The sequence below is a fragment of the Suncus etruscus genome, chromosome 9, assembly GCF_024139225.1.
Source record: "Suncus etruscus isolate mSunEtr1 chromosome 9, mSunEtr1.pri.cur, whole genome shotgun sequence".
NCBI classification, from domain to species: Eukaryota; Metazoa; Chordata; class Mammalia; order Eulipotyphla; family Soricidae; genus Suncus; species Suncus etruscus.
In genome coordinates, this window is record NC_064856.1 from 1,836,072 (window position 1) to 1,856,513 (window position 20,442).

Consider the following 20,442-nt stretch of genomic DNA (forward strand, 5'->3'; position numbering starts at 1 on the left):
CTAACATTGTATTGAATCTATCAGACATCTCTTCACATTTGAGTTATTCTATGGCACCAAATACGATTCCCAGTGGTACAGAACCCCCTCAAAAACACCTCAGGCAGTGGGTGACAGTGATGGATCAGCTCCCAGGGCAGTGTAATCTGCTCTTGAATAGAGGACGCTGGCTTTTGAGTTTGAGGTAGCAACTGTGGGGGTTAATGGGAAATACTGACTTGGAGGAGAATCCTGAAACACTATGCTTAAGAGTCCTGATGGCAAACTTTTTCATTTTTTATAACTAGGTATTGCCTACGTATAAAATTCACTTGCTCTTATATTTTCTAAAACAGGGAATACACTATTATTCAAATGTTTTGCCATGAGATACAATTTGTTACATGTCTAAATAACTAGGGAATTTTCCTTGTAAAATTATAAACATTGAGAATGGCTTTCTGCTCCATGCAGTGTGGAAATCCATCATGTGTCTTCCCTAATGAAACTTAACTCTCCTCCTAAGCCCCCTGCTTCTGGACCTCAAGAAGACACCTGGATTTTTTTTTGGGGGGGGGGGTCACAACTGGCAGCGCTCAGGGGTTACTCCTGGCTCTATGCTCAGAAATTGCTCCTGGCAGGCTTGGGGGGACCATATGGGATGCCTGGATTCAAACCGATGACCTTCTATCTCTCCAGCCACCTTTTTTTTGTTTGTTTGTTTGTTTTTAAGACTTTCCAAGGCCTACTGATTCCAGGCCTGACCTCTATGCAGTGACTCTTTAGAGAACGTACGTCTTTTTACCAAAATTGACCCTAGGTGCAAATCATTGGTCATGTCTCTTTAGCATTTTGTTAGGGTAAGTGTAAAATAATGTAAAAAATGGGCCACTTCATTTTTCAAATGAGTTTACATAATTCAAAGTAAAGGACCATAGGCTGCCCCTTGTCAGTATTTGCCCCAAGCTGGAGCAGCAGTTACTATTCTATTTGGACACAAATGAAGAACAATTGGAATTCCTTAACCTCCTATACTCTGGAGTGACTCACCAGATCCCTCAGGGTGCCAAACTCCTCATGGCAGAGTGAGCAGAGACAAGAAAGTCAATAGCAGAGATCCCATTCTCATGGATTTCATACCTGGCTAATTCTCTGCTGCCAAAGGAGTATGCAAAGTTCCCTCACCAGCCAGCTTCCCTCTCTGCCTGTCCTTTGCAGAAAGACTCAAAATAGCAGAGCACCCTGGAGGGACCCTGCTCAAGCAAACACAAACAACAGTAGTAGAAGTTCGTGAGTCATCTTACCCTAGTTACTAATCTCTGAAACATGTCTGCAGAAAATGCCAGTTACCTATTCTCTTTGTTGCCTTTCCCAAAGACTGGTACTATTACAATTCCCTTTTATGTCAAGTGTGACAAGTAAAGACAGATACCGTTTCCTTGATCAAATAGCAGAGGCCCAAACTTAACTTGTATCACACTTTTCCTGTCTGTAGCTACATACAATCTTGGCTTTGTTTTTTGGAGATGAACAGTCTCTTCGTTTTATTGTATTTTCAAAAGTGTGTAAGAGATTGATAATCAAGAACGGAACCAGAGCTGGAGCAATAGGTAGGGTATTTGCCTCGCACACAACCAACCAGATTCAAACCAAGGCACCCCAGATGGTCCCTGGGGCATGTCAAGAGTGATCTCTTAGCACAGAGCCAGGAGTAAGCCCTGATCACTGCCAGGTAAGTCCCCAAAATAATAACAGAAGAACTGGAACCAGCTGTTTTCCACACCTTGGGATGGTATGAAGTGGTAAGACTCTAACATCCAGGAAACATTTATTCTGCTGTCCTAGTACTATGGAGATAGACTCCTCCACCAGCCTCCCCCCCCACACACACACACAATGCTGCCATGGCAGCCTTGTCGCTGGCATGAAAGCCCTTGGTGATGAAAAAGATGCTGCAGCAGATTTTTTCCCTTTCTTTTCTTTCTTCTTCCCTGCCCCCCCCCAATTTTTTTTTTATTTTTTCTCCCAGCCTTGGCATAAAATGGTCAAATGATGTTCTACTGCAGAATTCAATTTCACAGTTCAGTTAGGTCCTTGATTACACTGCCAAATTCAGATTAATGTGCATTTAACTAACATGGATCAGGAGAATTCTGGCCGCCAGCCAGCTGTAATCAGAGCAATTGATAGCTGTGTGCAGTTTGATGTCCTGTCCACCCAGCACAGCACTGTTGAAATTGATTGATAAACCGAATTCCTTGGCATAATTATTTATAATTTTGATGCATCACAAGCCCATGTTTGACCTGATCCTGGCAGATGTCACACTCACTGTGGATGGGCCATTGGGCTGAGTTACTGACTGGGAATCATTATTCCTATAACATCATTTCCTATTTCTTTCTTTTTTTTCGGGAGTTTGAATAGGGCCTGGAGGAAGCACACTTCCATAAAAATTTACTTGAGTATCACACTAAGACATCAAGTAACTGAGAAACATATGTGTGTTATTAAACTATTTCAACGAAAAAAGACACCAACCAAGGATGCTTACATGTTCGCCCTCTTCCTGAGAGATTCCTGTGGAGATCATTCTATTTTTTACCATCTATCCAGCTTTGTTGATAAAGGGTATCCAGAAACACTGCAGCTAAGCAGTTTGGAAATCTGGGTGATAATTTGAAAAAGCTATTTAGTCTTTTTTATTACATCTTGCCAAAAGGAACCCCCCTTTCTAAGATTGCAAACCCAGGTCTCATTTCAAGGAACACTCCACAAAATCCCAGAGCTGCTTTCTTTGCAGAAATGAGGGAAAGGCCTTTTTATTTACTGAGAAAACAAAAAGATTATTGTTTTCTTCCTGCCTAGTGGCTTTCATCTATATTTCTGGGTTACTGTAAAATATATGGTAGATTTTTTTGGAAATAATTTGGTAGGAGATATATTAATTTATTGAATATCCCTTCTCTTATTTCATGTCCACACAGTGGACTGTGGTCTCAGTACACATTTAAACCTCATGTTCATAGGAACTGCTGCTATGTCTTCTTCCCTTCCACCTTCCAGAAGATATTGATAGGAAATGCAATGTAGCTCAAGCTTTATCTCTACGCAAGTCTTTATTATATACTTGTGTGTTATATGAAAAATGACAGATCTGAACAAATGCCTCATTTATATTTAATCCACTTACTTTTTAGACAATATCACTAAAAAATAATGAATAACAATTAATCGTTAACATTTCCAGAACCAGTTAAGCGCCTTGTTATATAAGCTTACTTTCTTTAAACAACAATAACAACTACTACTCCCACAAACCATTGGACATTTTTGTATCAGGATATAAAATTCTATTTTTACCAAAGCAAAAATAAGAGCAATTAATTACATCCCTAAGTGAACAATTCATTTTCTATCATGATTTTTTAATTAAATAATTTTTATTTTGACCAAAGTGGATTATAAATCTTTCACAGTAATATTTTAGGTACATAGTGACATTGAATCAGGGACATTCCCACCACCAGTGTTGTCCTCCGTCTACCCCTGTTTCCAGCATCTATCCCATATCCCCTCCTTTGACCCCCCCCCTATCCCCGGGTGCTAGTATAAGTGGTCCCCTCTGTGTCTTGCTTGTTGTAGATTGGGTTTCTATTCTGTTGTCGTTGGCTTTGGATTTGGTGTCTATCATGATTTTTCTTTAGAAATCTCTTAAACTGATTTCACTAGGTTGAGTCTGTTAAAAACAAAAGCCTAATTTTTCCTTTATGCCCCTCCCCCAGGCATATGCATCCATCATTTTCTAGTCCAGTTCTTAAATTTTGCTTCAGGCTTCTCAGACATCTGTGTCTCTACTGAAACAACCTAACTAGACTTCAATTATATAGGAGACAGACCCCAGCTCTGTGAAAACCACAGTTACTCTCTATTCATTAAACAGTATATTTATATTTGATAATTTAGCAAAGATCAACATCTTGAATTGATTTGATTCCCAATTTTTATTGCCAATTTGATTCCCAATTCCACTCTTTAGCTCTTGAAGCTAAAGGACCTGCTGACTATACTCACTATTACATTGTGCTCTTGTAATAGGTAAAATGCAATCATGTTTGATGCATATCTTATTGCATAACTTAAGGTTTAATGTAATCATGAATGTAAAGTGAGTATAATAGTCCCTGAATCATAGATGCACTCAGTAAAGTCAAGTAATTTATTAATATCAGTAGATGCTATATAGCAATAGACTTTTAATGGAGCAATTATTTGCTGGCTAGGGCTCAACTCAGGTTCCCAATAAAACACTCTTTGTCTTGTCAAGGATAAAGTACACTGTCCTTAATTATACAAATCAGGATGATTATACAAATCAGACAAGAAGGTAGGCCCTGGGCCTGTGAACCAGTGTGCACACAGAGTGAAGGATTTACTTAAGCAATATTACACTTTGAAATTTACTTGGAACTATAAGGATATATGTTTCTTTCATGGAGGTAGCTTTATTGTACTCAGTCTTAATATTATTTATAATTAAATGGAATAAATTGCTCTCTCGGACACTCAAAGTATAAAAGAAATAGGTCTGCCATAGGTGTGTAGGCTAGCAGTATATATCATCAAAGAACTCACAGATAAATCAAAATGGAATTTAGCATCATGGCTCTGTGATATGATAAACCAATATAGCCTAAGCCTTCCCTTCAAAGTAAACTATTTGTCCTCATTGCCCTTTAATAGATAGAAGTTTGGGGAGAAAGCACCATTTCTCCTCTCTGAGAAACCTACCTCAAATTTGATTCCCAAAACTGTCTTTGATTCCCAAAACTGTCTTCTTATAGTATTTGCCTTTAAGCCATTGCATTCTTAAGTCTGAGAAATATTATTTTGCTTGAAAATCCTAATTCCAAAGCTCTTTAACTCCCAGGATCAACTCTACATTATATCTCAGACCGGAAACTGTCCCATTCATGCAGAGTAAGCACCCTCTTCTCTTTGCCATCTATCAAGACCTTTGAAGAGCATATTTGAATAATATTACTATAGTCAACAAAGAAGAAAAGTGGACTAATACAGTGAAGAGATATGTTTAAGATTTGAGCTTTCTGATTTTTAATGTCTTTAGAGATCAATTATACATGCTTGTGAGGAATGAATTCAGTTTCATGTCAAGTTTAGAATCAAATTGTCTACAGAAGACCTTGGAAAATAGCACCAGGGTACTCTGTGAAAAACAAAAGTAATAAACTATACTTCCTCTCACATTGTACTTGGCTAAACTTAAGCTTAAAATTTTGAGCTCTAAGTCTGTTTACTTTTTCATTTGGGGGGGGTGCGGGATGTAGAGTAGATGTTATAGAAGTTTTTGTCAAATCTGGTGATACTAATGAGTTATTCTTGGAGCTTTGCTCAGGAGACCATATGTAGTACCAGGAACTCAAACCACAGTTTATTACCTGCAAGACAAGCCTCATACAACCTATACTATCTATCCCCAAGTCTTTAAACACACACACACACACACACACACACACAGATTTCCACAGTTGAAACTAATGAAATTCCTGTATGATTCCAGTTTATGAATAAAGATAATGAAGCTCCAAGGGCTAAGTAATTTGCTAAAACCATCAGAGTTGGAATTTAATCTCAATTTTGTCTCTCAAAATGGTCTTTTCTCTACTCTAAATTCAGTTCAGAGCTCTGGCTCTATAACTTTCATAGTCCTTATCTATTGTTTTGAGGGTGTCTGGTGAGAACCACCTGAGTGTGATGCTGTCTAGCTGAAGCTGTGGTGCGCCACTTGAGCATCTAGAAGAAATAATAATACTGAAGAGCTTCCAATGGACAAGTAGTCCATTGTCATTTTGTTCCTGACTTTGGAACAGCCACTTGTTTATTTGCTTCATTCAGTTTGGATGAAGCACATCATGGAATTTGTGAGTGGGTGAAGGCACTCCCTCAGGTTTGTAAAATGCTATTGGTGTTCAGCCACATGGAGCCCTTTACATCCTAATGGTTTTGTGTACCAATACTGCTTTGTTTTGTGTGTGTGTGTGTGTGTATGTGTGTGTGTGTGTTTTGGTCTAATGCAGTGATTCTCAGTTAAGAGAAATTTTCTCCACATTTTATTTTATTTTTGTTTTTGGGATTCCGGTGGGCTTTTATTGAGATAAATCAACAAAACCCAAAGATATTTTTAACCAGCTTTCCCATTTCCCACATTTTAGAGACATTAAGGTGTTGTGTAAGTCATAATATAGATAAGCATGTAAGGGGTAGAGTCTAGGACTGCTACTAAGCAACATACAACAAAACAGCTAAGATAATATTATTAAATTTTCTGGTTCCTAACATTAGTAGTCTGGCAACATTAGTAGTTCTGCTTTAAGAGTTTTCTTCTTCAAGTAGACAGAGTCTACTGACTCAGTGAAGTCTACTGACTTCTACTGAGTCTACTGACCAGTGAAGGTCAGATCATAAGCACCAGAGAACAATACACCTAGGAACAGATGTTCAATAACAATCAAAGGGATGGTATACAAATATCTCATCTCTCTAGTGATCTGATCCTTAGTTGGAATCTCTTTAATATGCTTAGTACTCAGCATTATCACCTGGGGTTAAGTTTAATTTACTTCAATGATAAATTGCGTGTCAGAGTTTTTTATTTTTTGAAAGAAATAAAACCAACAGGATATGTTTGTGCATATTGTATTATTTGGTGATGTGTGGAGTAAGAGATAAAAAGAGAATGAGGAGCCGAAGCGATAGCTCAGCCTAAGAGCATTAGACTTGCAAGCGGCTGATACAGGATGAAACTGGGTTCGCACCCCGGTGTCCTATATGATCTCCGGAGCCAGGAGCGATTTCTGAGCTCAGAGCCAGGAAGAAGCCCTGAGCATCACTGTGGCCCAAAATCTGAAAGAAAGAAAAAGAAAGGAAGGAAGGAAGGAAGGAAGGAAGGAAGGAAGGAAGGAAGGAAGGAAGGAAGGAAGGAAGGAAGGAAGGAAGGAAGGAAGGAAGGAAGGAAGGAAGGAAGGAAGGAAAAGAAGGAAGAAAGGAAGGAGAGGAAGGAAGGAAAGGAAGGAAGGAGAGGAATGAAGGAAGGAAGGAAAGAAGGAAGGAAGGAAGGAAGGAAGGAAAGAAGGAAGGAAGGAAGGAAGGAAGGAAGGAAGGAAGGAAGGGAAGGAAGGGAAGGGAAGGGAGGAAGGAAGGGGGAAGGGAAGGGAAGGAAGGAAGGGAAGGAAGGAAGGGAAGGAAGGAAGGGAAGGGAAGGAAGGAAGGGAGGAAGGAAGGAAGGGAGGAAGGAAGGGAAGGAAGGGAAGGAAGGAAGGAAGAGAGAAGGAAGGGAAGGAGGGAGGAAGGAAGAGAATGAGAGTAAGATTAAAAACAAAAAGAATTTCAGAAATGGATCCATTCAATATTGTGAAGCCTGCAAATTCCATTGCATTGCAAAGCCTTCCAGTTCCATGCATGCCAGGCTGACAGACAATCTAGAAATTTTGTCACAAGTGATGGGGAATCTAGAGGCAAAAATCTATTTTATTTGTGTGATCAGTCTTTATTTTCAAGTGATGTGGTGTCATTTAGTCAGATTCTGGAGAGCACTGTCTTTTATTTCAAGTCTCATGACAAATGTTAATTACATCTCAACAATTCTGCATATATCTGGACTGGTTTTGACCAAATCATTGGAAAGGACCACCCAAACAAGTTAGCACATTATGTTTTATAACTCATTTTCCTTTCCGATCTCATTTCATAGTCACCTGCTATTATTTAAATTTGGATCCATCTCTGTTCCTAGAGATGTAATAGGAAAGAAGAGGAAAACAGAAAGAGGCTTTAAAGGGAAGTTGCAATTCAGATAAAAGTTGGCGAAAGAGCCATCCTAGCATCTCAAGAGGTAGACTTCACACCCTAGCAGATATGCAGTGTTGCTTTTCATCAGAGCTGCTGGGGGTTGGTATGATATTGAGTCGTAAAGCCTATGATATTGAGTCAGAAACTGAACATTATCTGTCCCCACTTGTCTCCCCAGGTGGACTATGATCGGGCACAGATGGTCCTCAGCCCTCCATTGTCAGGCTCTGACACTTATCCCAGGGGTCCTGTCAAACTACCTCAAAGTCAAAGCAAATCATCAAGCAGTCAACAATACCCATCTGGATATCACAAAGCCACTCTCTACCACCATCCCTCCCTACAGACCAGCTCACAGTATATCTCTACCGCTTCTTACCTGAGTTCTCTCAGCATTTCATCCAGCAGCTACCCGCCACCCAGCTGGGGCTCCTCCTCAGATCAGCAACCCTCGTCTAGAGTATCCCATGAACAGTTTCGGGCTGCCCTGCAACTGGTGGTCAGCCCGGGAGACCCCAGGGAATACTTGGACAACTTTATCAAAATTGGAGAAGGGTCAACTGGCATTGTGTGTATTGCAACTGAAAAGCACACAGGGAAACAAGTTGCAGTGAAGAAAATGGATCTCCGAAAGCAACAGAGACGAGAGCTCCTTTTTAATGAGGTAGATAGCATTCTTTCCTACAAAACAATTCTGTCCCAATTCCAAAATAATATATGTGCATTTTAGGGCATCAGAAAACCCTGAAAATATGATGGCAATAGTTTCTCTCCCTCACAATCTTTCCTCAGCCAGTATAACCAATATGAACCAATATGAATCTCCTCAATAGTTCTGCTTGATCTTCACTAGCAGTTGGATACATGTTAATATGAATCCTTTTTAACCTAATAGGTATTAATGCATTCCATTATTTTAATTATATTTTTTCTTACGATTGAGTCTGAATTGAATTTTATACACTTAGGGTTCTTTATTTCATTCATTAACTTATGTCATTTTTCCCATTTTGACTTAGGATAGTACATTTGTTTGTCATATTGATTTGTAAGAATTCTGATACATTAATCAGTCATCTTTTTCTATATATTTGGTGCACTTTTTTTTAAATACATTCTCATTTACCTTTCTTTGACAGCTCTAGATTACTCATAGGTAGAAAAGCATGAGTTCCTGTGTCCAGAGTAGAAAAACACATAAGATAACATTAATTTGATGGTATTATAGGAATCTTGAAGACAGAGATAAGGTTTTATGAGTGGGAATTCTAAGTTTCTAAGTCATTAGTATTCCAATGGTAGACAAAATTATTCTTTGATAAGAACGTCTCTCCAGCCTCTGCACCCTGTCAATCCCCCATATTATAGAACAAAATAATGCTATAACTTTGGAAGCCTCATGAACTAATTGGTCCCTGATTGTTCTACCTACTACTGGTAGATGTTCTTTCTTTTTCATGTTCCAGAATGACAGATTATGGGGCCTTACTTTCTCAGACGGTAATTCCTGATTCCTGGAACTTGCATTCACATCACAATTCCAGAACAAATCAAGCAGTATAATATTCATTAACAACACTAGCATTGATTAATTAGCATAATTCCAAAAATAGTCTCCAAAATGGAGCAAAGGGAAATAATTCCTGAAATATCTCTTCAGATATTAATGTGATTTTGTCATGTTTGTTTTTATCATTAAGATTTTGTATCCATGGGCTTGAGCGATAGCTCAGCAGTAGGACATTTTCCTTGCATGTGGCTGATCCAGGATGGACATAGGTTCAATCCCCAGCATCCCATATGGTCCCCCAAGCCAGAAGCAATTTCTGAGCGCATAGCCAGGAGTAACCCCTAAGTGTCACCGAGTGTGGCCCAAACTGCCCCCCCAAAGATTTTGTATCCAGTGTAAACTTCTTTCAAACCTTAGACAAGTCTTTTCCCAAGTAGTAAGCCTCTCACATCCCTACTAACTGTTATTTCATCCACTTAGGAAATCCATTTACTTTTCACTCACTTGCCACAAGTTGATGACCCTGTTTCCAGGATGGGCAATACAAGTAATCTAAGAATTTTTTATATTCCACAAAACTCTTAAAAATATCTGGTCATGGGGCTGGAGCGATGGCGCAGCGGTAGGGCTTTGCATGTGGCTGACCTAAGACAAACCTGGATCGATCCCTGGCATCCCATATGGTCCCCCAAGCCAGGAGAGATTTTCTGAGCATATAGCCAGGAGCGTCACCGGGTGTGGCCCAAAAATCCAAAAAGAAAAAAAAATATCTGATCATTTTCCCCCAGAACAGTCAACATAACTTTTGCGAATGTGACTTTGCCATGCTTTTGTTTATTTTCACAGTTGATTTTCCCCCCAGTCCATCCTTTCTGCTATTTCCTCATAAATGTACTAATTTGATTCCTTTTATTTCTACTAGTTGCTCACAATAACTTTTATGTCTCTTGAAAAATTTTCAATAAATCTTCCCACAACCAATACTTCTCAATTAATTGTAATTACAAATATAAACAGTAACTTTCTATTTATGCAGGTTGTAATAATGAGGGATTACCACCATGACAACGTAGTTGATATGTACAACAGCTACCTTGTCAATGATGAGCTCTGGGTAGTCATGGAATTTCTGGAAGGTGGTGCCTTGACAGATATTGTTACTCATACCAGGTAAGTTTATTTATTATTCAGACAAATAATTGAAGACATTTTTATTCTTTTCAGGATATGGCCCCAGCAATGGTTTCTCTGAACACTTCATATATTGTAAGCACTTCAAAGTCAGCAAAAATAATCACAATTTATATTTGTTTCAAGTGTCTAGTATAATATTATTTTTATAGTTTATTAATTAGCCTATACCTTCTTTGCCCTTCAGAAATGTATTAATGCTTATTGATTTTAAGTCAGTATTCTAAGAATAAAATTTTGGACTTTAAAATGTTTCACTTCTTTATAGAATTATTCTTTAAGCTTTATAGAATTTTTCTTTATATTTCTACATAATGTATTCTTTCCATTTCTTTATAAATTTATAAAAACTATCCTCAGTCTCTTTAGTTGCCATGCCATTAATATGTTGATATTACCAATGTTATTTGGGGAAGGATAGTGAAAAATAAGCCAGGTTAATATCATGATAACAAAACTGCATAGGAAAAATATTAACTACTTAATTCAGATATTCTGTTTTTGAGTAGTCTTGCATATGGCAATAGTTAATTCCCATGGTTATCACAGCTATTTACATCCCTTGAAATCTCTTAATTAAGTAGTTATGCAGCAACTTATTTACCAGGTATTTTCTTAAATGCTTGGCATACAAAAAAATACAAAAGATAAATTCAAGATATAGTCATTCAGGGAAATCACTGATTCAAAATTATGACTATATATTATTGCATTTAACATATATTATTATATATTTTAATGTAGAGTAAGAAGATATATAATTAGTAACATAGACAAATGTATAAATATCTATATCTGTTGAGGAGATTCAAGAAATAATTTCAGCATAACATGATAGCTAAGATGTGTTTTGATACACAGGAGATTATTGTGATAGTGGGGAAAGCACTGAAACAGAGGAAGGACCACTTTCTAAAAAGGCGATTCTCAAATTTTAATATGCATTAAGATTGCCAGTAAATATTACTAAAATGATGTCCCTGATTTATTGGGGGGAGATCTTGCAAGATTTCAGCTTTAAAACAATCTCCCAGATGATGCCAATGTTGTTGAAACAGCAAAGTTTGATGGAAAAGACATATTAAAATGTGTGTTATATTTGGAAAATTTTATATTTAGTCTTGCTGATAAAATATATATCAATGGGAGTTGTCATGAATTAAAGTCATTGAGTATTAGCTGATATCACTGAAATGGTTCCCAAACATACATTGAAAAAAAAACTAATTTGAAGGGCAAAGCAATACAGCTGGTAAGGTATTTATTTGTATTGCACAGTTAAACTGAGTTCAATACCCTGTACTCCATATGGTCCCTGAACCATCTGGATTTATCCCTGAATGCAAAGCCAAGAGAAGCCTTTAACACCAATGAATGTGGTAAAAAAAAAAAAAATTTGAAGTCTAGTGTTAAAGTAATGAAGCAAGAAAACATTGGATACTTTTAGATGAGTAGATTACAGTATATATAGTATAATAGATCAGACTCTCCAAAATAAGGAAAAATTAAAAGGTTGTCCCCACCAAGCTCTGTAACTAGTACAGCTAAAAATAAATAGTTAAAATTTTACATTTTATTTTAACTTTTACTGCTTCGGCTCCCTGCTAGTGTCAACATAGGACACATCCTCCAAAAATGCATATGTTCTCAGTTTGTAGGACAAAATTATATACGACACATATAACTAATTAAGAACAATACATATAGGATTTACATGCAAAATAAGTAATAAATGTATATCCCAAGGAACGGTTAATTTTTTGCCTTAGAGAGCTTTGGGGAGCTAGTCATATCTATTTAGAGTTGTCCTTTTGTCCTGGTTCTTTTCTATTCATTTCCATCAACTACTTGAAAGCTAATTTCTCTCCATTGTGATTTCAAATTCACTCCATGGGATTTTGCCAAATCATTTCTCCTTGAAGGTGAGTTATCACTTGTGAATAAGAAGACATTGTATATCAAAGCATACCATAGATATCTGGAATTAGATATTGTCATAGGGACATATCTGATGGTGCTTAGGGACTCTTCCTCACACATTACTTAGGAATATCTCCAAGAACTACTGGAGGTGTACATATGTTACTGAGAACATGACCTTAACCTCCTGCATACAATGCTTTAAGCTGTCTCCCCTGACCAAGAATTCAGAGGGTTTCCAATGATCAAAGTTCAATAACTAGTTTATGAAATGATTGCTTGATCGATTTACAAAACATCTAAAGTTTTGCTACTCAAATTGTGATCTGGTGACCACATCATAAATATTATATGGAAGCTTCATAGCAGTGCGGAATCTCAGATTCTACTCAGACCAAATGAATGAGACTCCTTGATCTAGCCAAACATTTGAGTTAAATCTTACAACTACTGAAGTTTTACCCTTACCTAGTATCCTGTAAAATTGCATCTTCCTGACTTTTAGGAAACCTGGGTTTTCAGAAGTATCAATTAATACAAAGTTCATTAAGTATTAATTCATGTAATCTTCAAAAGTCTATATAAGATAAATGCTGATGTGCCTAACAGATGGTGAAGCCACATATCAGAGATTTAAAGGTATCTTTTTTTGCCATACCTTATGGTTCTCAGAGATTACTATTGGCTTTGGACTCAGGGATTGATTGCTTCTGGGAGGCTCAGGAGGCCATATGGAGTTCCTGGGATATGTGTAAATAAATGCCCTATCATTTCTATTATCACACCAGCCCCCAAAACAAAATTTTTTAAATCACATATTTAATAAATATGTGATAAATAGGGGATTGGGATTTGATGTTTATTTCAGAACTACATTATCTTTTTTATTATTATAAATTTTATTGTGACCAATGTAAATTGCAAGTCTATCACATTATATTTAAGGTACATATTGACAATGAATTAGGGCCATTACTACCACCTGTGTTATCCTCCTTCCACCTCTGTTCCTAGCATGCATCCAATACCTCCCCATTGCCCCCTGGACTGCTAGTATAACAGGTCCCTTTTGTATATAGCTTGTTGTTCTAAATTGGGGATCTTCATTCTGTTGTCATTGATTTTAGATTTGGCGTTTAGGTCTGATCATTTTTTATTTCCACTTAATATTCAAGTGGCTGTTTGCTCCTACTATCATCCACTCTTTTTCCACTCAATTTCTGAGGCAGAAAAATGTTTTGTGGTTCTGTTGAAAAAAAAAAAGCAAAACAACAACAACAACAACAAAGGCTGGGGGAAAGCCTGTCTAAAAGCTATAAATATCCATTTAAAAAAGCAAGAAGGATAAAAAGAATAAAAAGCAATGGCAAAAAACACAACAGCAACAAGAACAACAAAAAACAATAATAAGAAAGAAAAAAGAAAAGGAAAGGGAAATAAAAAAGGGAGGTCTATAGTGTGGCAAGTTAATATTTATTTATATTTTTGAATAGGCACAATAAGTACTGGGGATATTAGGAAGGGAGAATTCCCTTGGACTAAGTCATACAGAGTTTCTCCACCCTTGAAGCATACTGCCATGGGAACAACCACAGGCTCCAGACATGCTTGTTATTGAACCCCATACCAAGCTTCTTCCCTGTAGAAGTCAAAAAGCACTTTCTAAAGTTGATCCTGTAAATTTTAGAATTTCAACTTCTAATTGAATCAATAGCATTTACTGCATATTACAGTGAAAGTTGATAGCAGCTCTCAGGGCTCAGATTCAATTAACATTGGCCATAGCATAGTTGATCTGTAAATAATCTTTAAGCCTGAATCAAATCATTCAAATCTATGACATTTCAGAAGAATGAATTTTATTATAGGTGATGACTTTAGATCCAAAATTAACTCAAGATATTCTTGACCATGACCCTAAAGCTGTTGTGAAAATTGTCATCTGAAAACCTTAAGTAATCAGACAACTCCACAAAGTTGAAAACACAGTATTTGTCCATTTCCATTTCATTTTTGGCTAGAATATTTCTTCTGCCTACATTTCTGTAAGTCTAGTTTGCTACTATTGAATCTTCTTTGCTGAGACATGGACATTCAAGTATTTATTTAATGGCTGTCTCCTTGGGTTTTCCTTTAGATTCTAGTTTTATTTTAGGTTTTCTGGTCTTAACAAGACAAAAACAAATTCAAACTCATTTAGATTCACCTGGATTTTTCAAGTCAGTTCTTAAATTTTGGCCCTTGCCATTTAGAGACAATCTTTCTCCTGAGAGTTACCGTCATCAGGGTTTTCTAAGTAAATAAAAATAAAAGCTCTACTAGACTAGGTATCTAATTTTGTCCTCACACAATTCTGTGATAAAAAGGCTGAGGGTCTATTATATATCTACACGAGTTAGGCAGATCTTTAAAAGGGTCATTTTGAAGACAGTGAACAGCCTCTTGTCCAAGGGGTTCTTCCCACTTAGATTCTGAAGGCCTGAAATGTTTTACACATTAGTTCATCATTATTTTTGGCTTGTAGTCACAATGAGAGGCAGCGGAGAGGCAGAAAATGAAGAGGAGGGATTCAAATTACTTTCAGATTACTTTCTTGCTTTGTCACTTTATGGAGTTCACCAGATTTCAGTCTGCTATTCTAAAGCCAGAAGTATCTTTCGGGAAGGAATACAATCAGAAATGTGGTACATATATTCAGTGCTTTTACATTCCCCTGGTTCATTTTTTACAATATCATCCATTCATACTTTATTATTACTAGCTTTCTATCAAATTTCCTTATGACAGAGGGACTTGGAGCAACAGAGACTTTCAGTGCCTGGAGTGAAAGTCCTAGTAGTAGTATCACAGAGAGAACGTTACCTGAATTCTGACTTCCAGAAAATCATGATATTTCCTATATACAAAACGAGCTAAGAAAAACCCAATAAAGTTAAAAAGACTTGCACAAAGCCACTTAAAACCCTCTCCCAGAATTTAGGTCTACTAATTCAGTTCGCTGTCCTTGTAGAACCCTGAATATTTATCAATAACTAAACAATTTTCTACAAGATATCAAAGAAGTACATTCAAGTTGATGACTAAAATTTAAACAATAGTCTTTTACATTTGCCCATTTCATCTTCAATGGAAAACCTCACAATTCTAGGAATCAGGTGCCATAAACCTTTCTCTTTCTTATAGATTTTCCAGAACTGGAGTGTAAGGCATAGTCCTCTTTTGATCATCTCAAAGATGTTCTTAAACTTTGCTCCACACATGTTGTTTCCTTTCTAGAATGAATGAAGAACAGATAGCTACCGTCTGTCTGTCAGTTTTGAAAGCTCTCTCCTACCTTCACAACCAAGGAGTGATTCACAGAGACATAAAGAGTGACTCCATCCTCCTGACCAGTGATGGCCGGGTAAGAATTTCATGTTTGGCCCCTCCACAATTTAGCTTGTCATTTTATTTGTCATGGGCATTATCCTTATAAGAACACTTCCTCATAATTCTAGTTTTTCTTAGTCATTGTCATGCACTCCCCTACTAGAAGGCTTACAAAGAGGATATTTCCATCCTCTGTGTCATCCTGTTAGAATTTCCTGTGATCTGAATTTTATAGATAATTTTATGTTGTAATGATGAGTGTAGTGAGTAATAGAAACAGAACGTTTCTTTTCTTGTAATTTTCTACTATCTTTTTACCATGGTTGGAGGAAAAAAGACCACTTTTCTATGGCTACATCATGACCCCAAGCCCCTATTCATGTGAGATTTTATTTGCAGTATCTCGGGATTCCTTGCAGCCAATAGATGACAAAATTATACGAATGATTAGAAGAGTCTAAAAATATGTTCAGGATCAGTGTGCAACTTATAGTACAGAATTCTAAAATAGAGCTCCTTGGATAGGAAGAAATAATACATGGGTATAGGTGGCATACTTAGCTTGAATGTGGTCAACATAAATTTCATCCCTAGCATTCCATATGGTCCCCTGAGTACCACAGGAGTAGTTCCTAAATGAAGAGCTAGGAATCACCCCCAAGGCATTGTTAGTGCACTTTTAGAATCTCAGTGCTACAGTGGCAAAGCAGAGAAATGGCGAGGGATGCCTGCCAGAGGTCTGAACTTGGATGGAAGTTAGACCACAATAAACTTGCAGTCCAGGAATTGGGAGAAAAAAAAAGATAGGAATTCACACTCAGTTCCTTCTTTCCAATCTCTTACTGTTGTTTGCTTTTTATTTAAACCAGTCAAAAATCATCACTGCATCAATACAAGTTGACTTCCCAAGAGCTTGCAGAAAGATGAGAATAGATCTATACTGTTGCTTGGCCTTTCGCTCAGATCAAGTGGAGAATAGATCGGAAAGATAATAGAAAATGTCAAAATCACAACCATATTTCCAGACTCACACTCTTTATTTCTTTCATTGCACATAATCATGAATTTTGTTGAAACTCGGTAGCCACTCCAAGGTAGGTATACTAGAACATAGACTACAACAGCCAAGATATGAATGAATTTAAGGTAAAAATTCTTACCACTAAGACCCTGTTAAGTTCTGTAAATTCCCACCGAAAGTAATTACCCTGAAAGGAATGAAATCTTTCCTCCCTTTTATGTACCTTCCTTTTACAACCTAGCAACCTCAGCCATATTGAAACAGTTCATGTCACATCAAAATCTGTGCAGTAATAATCAGAATGTAACCAAAAGAAAATCGCCAAGCACTTGGCTTTTCTCTTTTGCTTTTCAGAGATTGCGAATTTTATTGCAGAAAATTGTCAATTCACAAAAAATGTAAAATACAGAATAAATATCAGGAGTAGTTCTTGTGTGCAGGGCCAGGAGGAATCAATGAGCATTGCTGAGTGTGACCCACAAGCAAACAAAAAATTTCCCCCAAATCTATTTGCTTTAGCTAAACCTAGAGCAGAAATAAGAATTGATTAGAATGAACATAACTTATACAAGAGTTTTCTGTTCTATTTTAAACCTATAGCTATCTTGTGCATACACTTCCTTCTTCCCCAACTCATTCTTTCATGTTTTTGTAGAACCCTGATTTTTTAGCCAGGTGATGTTAAGATGGAGAAGCTCTCTGGTTTAAATACAATTTTGTCTAGGTGCTGACTTCTAGATATTTGTCTGTCTGTTGTGGAGCAAGTCACAGATCCTTCTTTCATGAGGCAGACAATTTACTACCCAGTTCTCCTAACCTAACTGCTTACTGATGATTTCCCAAGCAGCTCAATTGTACAAGTCTATATAGTAAAGGCACAGCCTAGAGTCAGTGTGACTTGCTTTTAAGACCTGCCAAAAATGCTTTATTATACTCATTACTTGAGTTCTCATTATCGACTTGCAGATTTATGTGGATGAAAGTTGTGGGCAATTATGTTCTTTTAGAAAATTGTTTCTTTTGTGTACTTAGATGAGTAAAAATCATGTGAAGCACTTCTACTCCTACAACAGAACAGACCTAGCTTCTGAGTATTGAGTTTCAATTTCTCGTCTTACATGTTGTCAGTGAGATAATTATTAGTCTGTCAGATGTGGGATTTTTTTATATTTGGAAAGAAAAAGGCACACTAGAGTCTTTGAAATTAAAAAATTCTGCAGTTCCAACATGCTGCTACATTTACCACCTCAATTATTCGGGTTTCTTAAATTTACAGGAAAACACAATTTATTGGGGGGGAAAAAGTTCCTCTCTGCTATGTAGCAGGATTGTAATGCTACTCACACTTAAGCTTTGAAAATAACTCTGTGCACACACACGCACATTCTCAAGAACAATTAGAATTTCTGTCTCTCAGAACAAACCGAATCTTCTAAATTATCTTCATTAGCGATATTTTAAAAGGCATTCATTTTCATTAAATTAAATAAACCTAGTAGGCTTGACTAATTGAAATATTGCCCGCCATTCAATGATTAGCCTCACTTTTGTCAAGTTTACCTTTCAAAGCTCAATCATTCTGATTTTGATGACATTCTTCTTTCCACTTCGAATGCCCGTCTTTCTGAAGATGGATACCAGGAAAATAAGAAGCAAATGCAACTCATATGACCTCTCGACAAAAGAAATCAAGATCTATTCTCTGCTTTCTGTCTTGGCACCTTTGGCATCTTCTGATACCTGAATTGTTATCACAGATTCAGGATAAAAGTTCTTGTCAGCTTCTGGATTATTCCTGAGGGCACCTCAGCTATATTTCACAGCTCCAGTCTTGCTTTCAGTCTTGAAAACCATCCTTAAGCCTATATCATTTTATGAAGCATAGGCTTAAGCCAAACAATTATTCACTCACTTACTAAAATTTTGAGGAACTTCTGGATCCCTGCACCACAAAAGAACAATAGACTTGTTGAACTTGTATTGCATCCATGGCCATGTTTAGCCAATATTCAGTAGCATATACTAACACGGTAAAAACATTGCAATATTTTCAGGCTTTTGGGTCAGCAGCTACTAGTTTTAAGTTATTGAAGAATCCCCTGTTAGTACATACTTCTTAGAGATGGCCATGCCTCTTGGGTTGCTCCAGGATACTTCGCAACATCATATCTACATTCTGATGGTTGCAGATGATCTATTAAAAGTTTTTAATAGTGGGACCGGAGAGATAGCACGGAGGTAAGGCATTTGCCTTTCATGCAGAAGGTCATTAGTTCGAATCCCAGCGTCCCATATGGTCCCCCGAGCCTGCCAGGAGCGATTTCTGAACATGAAGCCAGGAGTAACCCCTGAGCACTGCTGGGTGTGACCCAAAAACTAAAAAAAAAAACACCCCCCCCAAAAAAGTTTTTAATAGTGTCTTTGAACAGAAATACATATGACTTTTTCTTTTCCTTGGCTGTATAGGAATGAATATGCTACTTAAATTGTTATAAAGTCCCTTCCATCAACTAGGATTAGTAAAAAGTCTTTTTTTTTTTTTAATTATTTTTCTGAAATTAATGCCAGGCTAAAAAGTGATAGTTTCTGGTAGAGTCCATTTAAAAATGATAAGAAATATAGATCAGCTAGGTTCTTTTCTCAATGCCACATGGTAACTTTATTATTTTAGGTATATGGGGGGCATACCCAGATGTTTTTAGGGCTTATTCCTTGTCTTGTGATCAGGGATCTGATAAAGCTCTGGGAATCAATATGTGTATGGGAGAATCAAACTAGGTTGGCCGTGTTTGAGGAAAGTGTCATATCCACTATACTATCTCTCTGGCCTTGAATTTCATTCTTTATATGTCAAACCAATTTGGAAAATTATCTCTCCACTAAACCAGTTATCTATTACATTGTACCTAAAGTACTCCAATCACTACATTTCCCAAACTAGGCATCACTAGCCTTGGAATTATTATAAAGAAGTTTATAAATAAAACTATACAAAAATAACATTTTATAATTTCAAAAATTACCTCCATTTTATCTATAATCCAACTTTATTTCTTGAGACAGCTGTATTCAGCAAGTCAGTAAGTTTCAGAAAAAGTACCATTAAATTTTTATCGCTTTTTATCATCTTTTATATGTGATTTATCATCATATATGCTCATATCAATATAAAATCTAGTGGCTGTGTGTTTTTCCCTCTCTACTATTTTTACAGCTAGGCACGAATATAGTGAAACTTCACAATTAAAATACAACAAAATTTGGCTCAGTAATAATAAATATATATATAGAGTAAAGTATTTGCCTTGCATGTGGCTGACTCTGATTTGATCTCTGACTCTATGGCCCGAGGGGGAAAATGAGCACCAAATAAGAGTTCGAGATTTTGTAGTGTGGTATTTGAATTATGTGCACGAGAAACTATTATTAACACTATTGTACATCACAGAAGCTCATTTTTCTTATTTTAAATTTGATGAGTTCAAATTTTGTTGAAAGGTAATTAGTATAGACTCCTGAGAAAAAAAATCTGGAGGAAATGAAAGCAAATCATATAGAATTGACTATATTTTCTTGGGTTGTG

At 36.9% G+C, this 20,442-nt stretch overlaps 1 protein-coding gene across 1 annotated transcript in view; it reads left to right on the forward strand.

The window, feature by feature from the left end:
• Positions 1 to 20,442, forward strand: part of PAK5 (p21 (RAC1) activated kinase 5) — a 177,053-nt gene that overhangs the window by 146,318 nt on the left and 10,293 nt on the right. Inside the window, exons 4-6 of the mRNA XM_049780224.1 lie at positions 8,027 to 8,512; positions 10,395 to 10,528; positions 15,746 to 15,872. Of these exons, the coding sequence (XP_049636181.1) occupies positions 8,027 to 8,512; positions 10,395 to 10,528; positions 15,746 to 15,872 (747 nt within the window). The remainder of the gene's footprint in view (positions 1 to 8,026; positions 8,513 to 10,394; positions 10,529 to 15,745; positions 15,873 to 20,442) is intronic.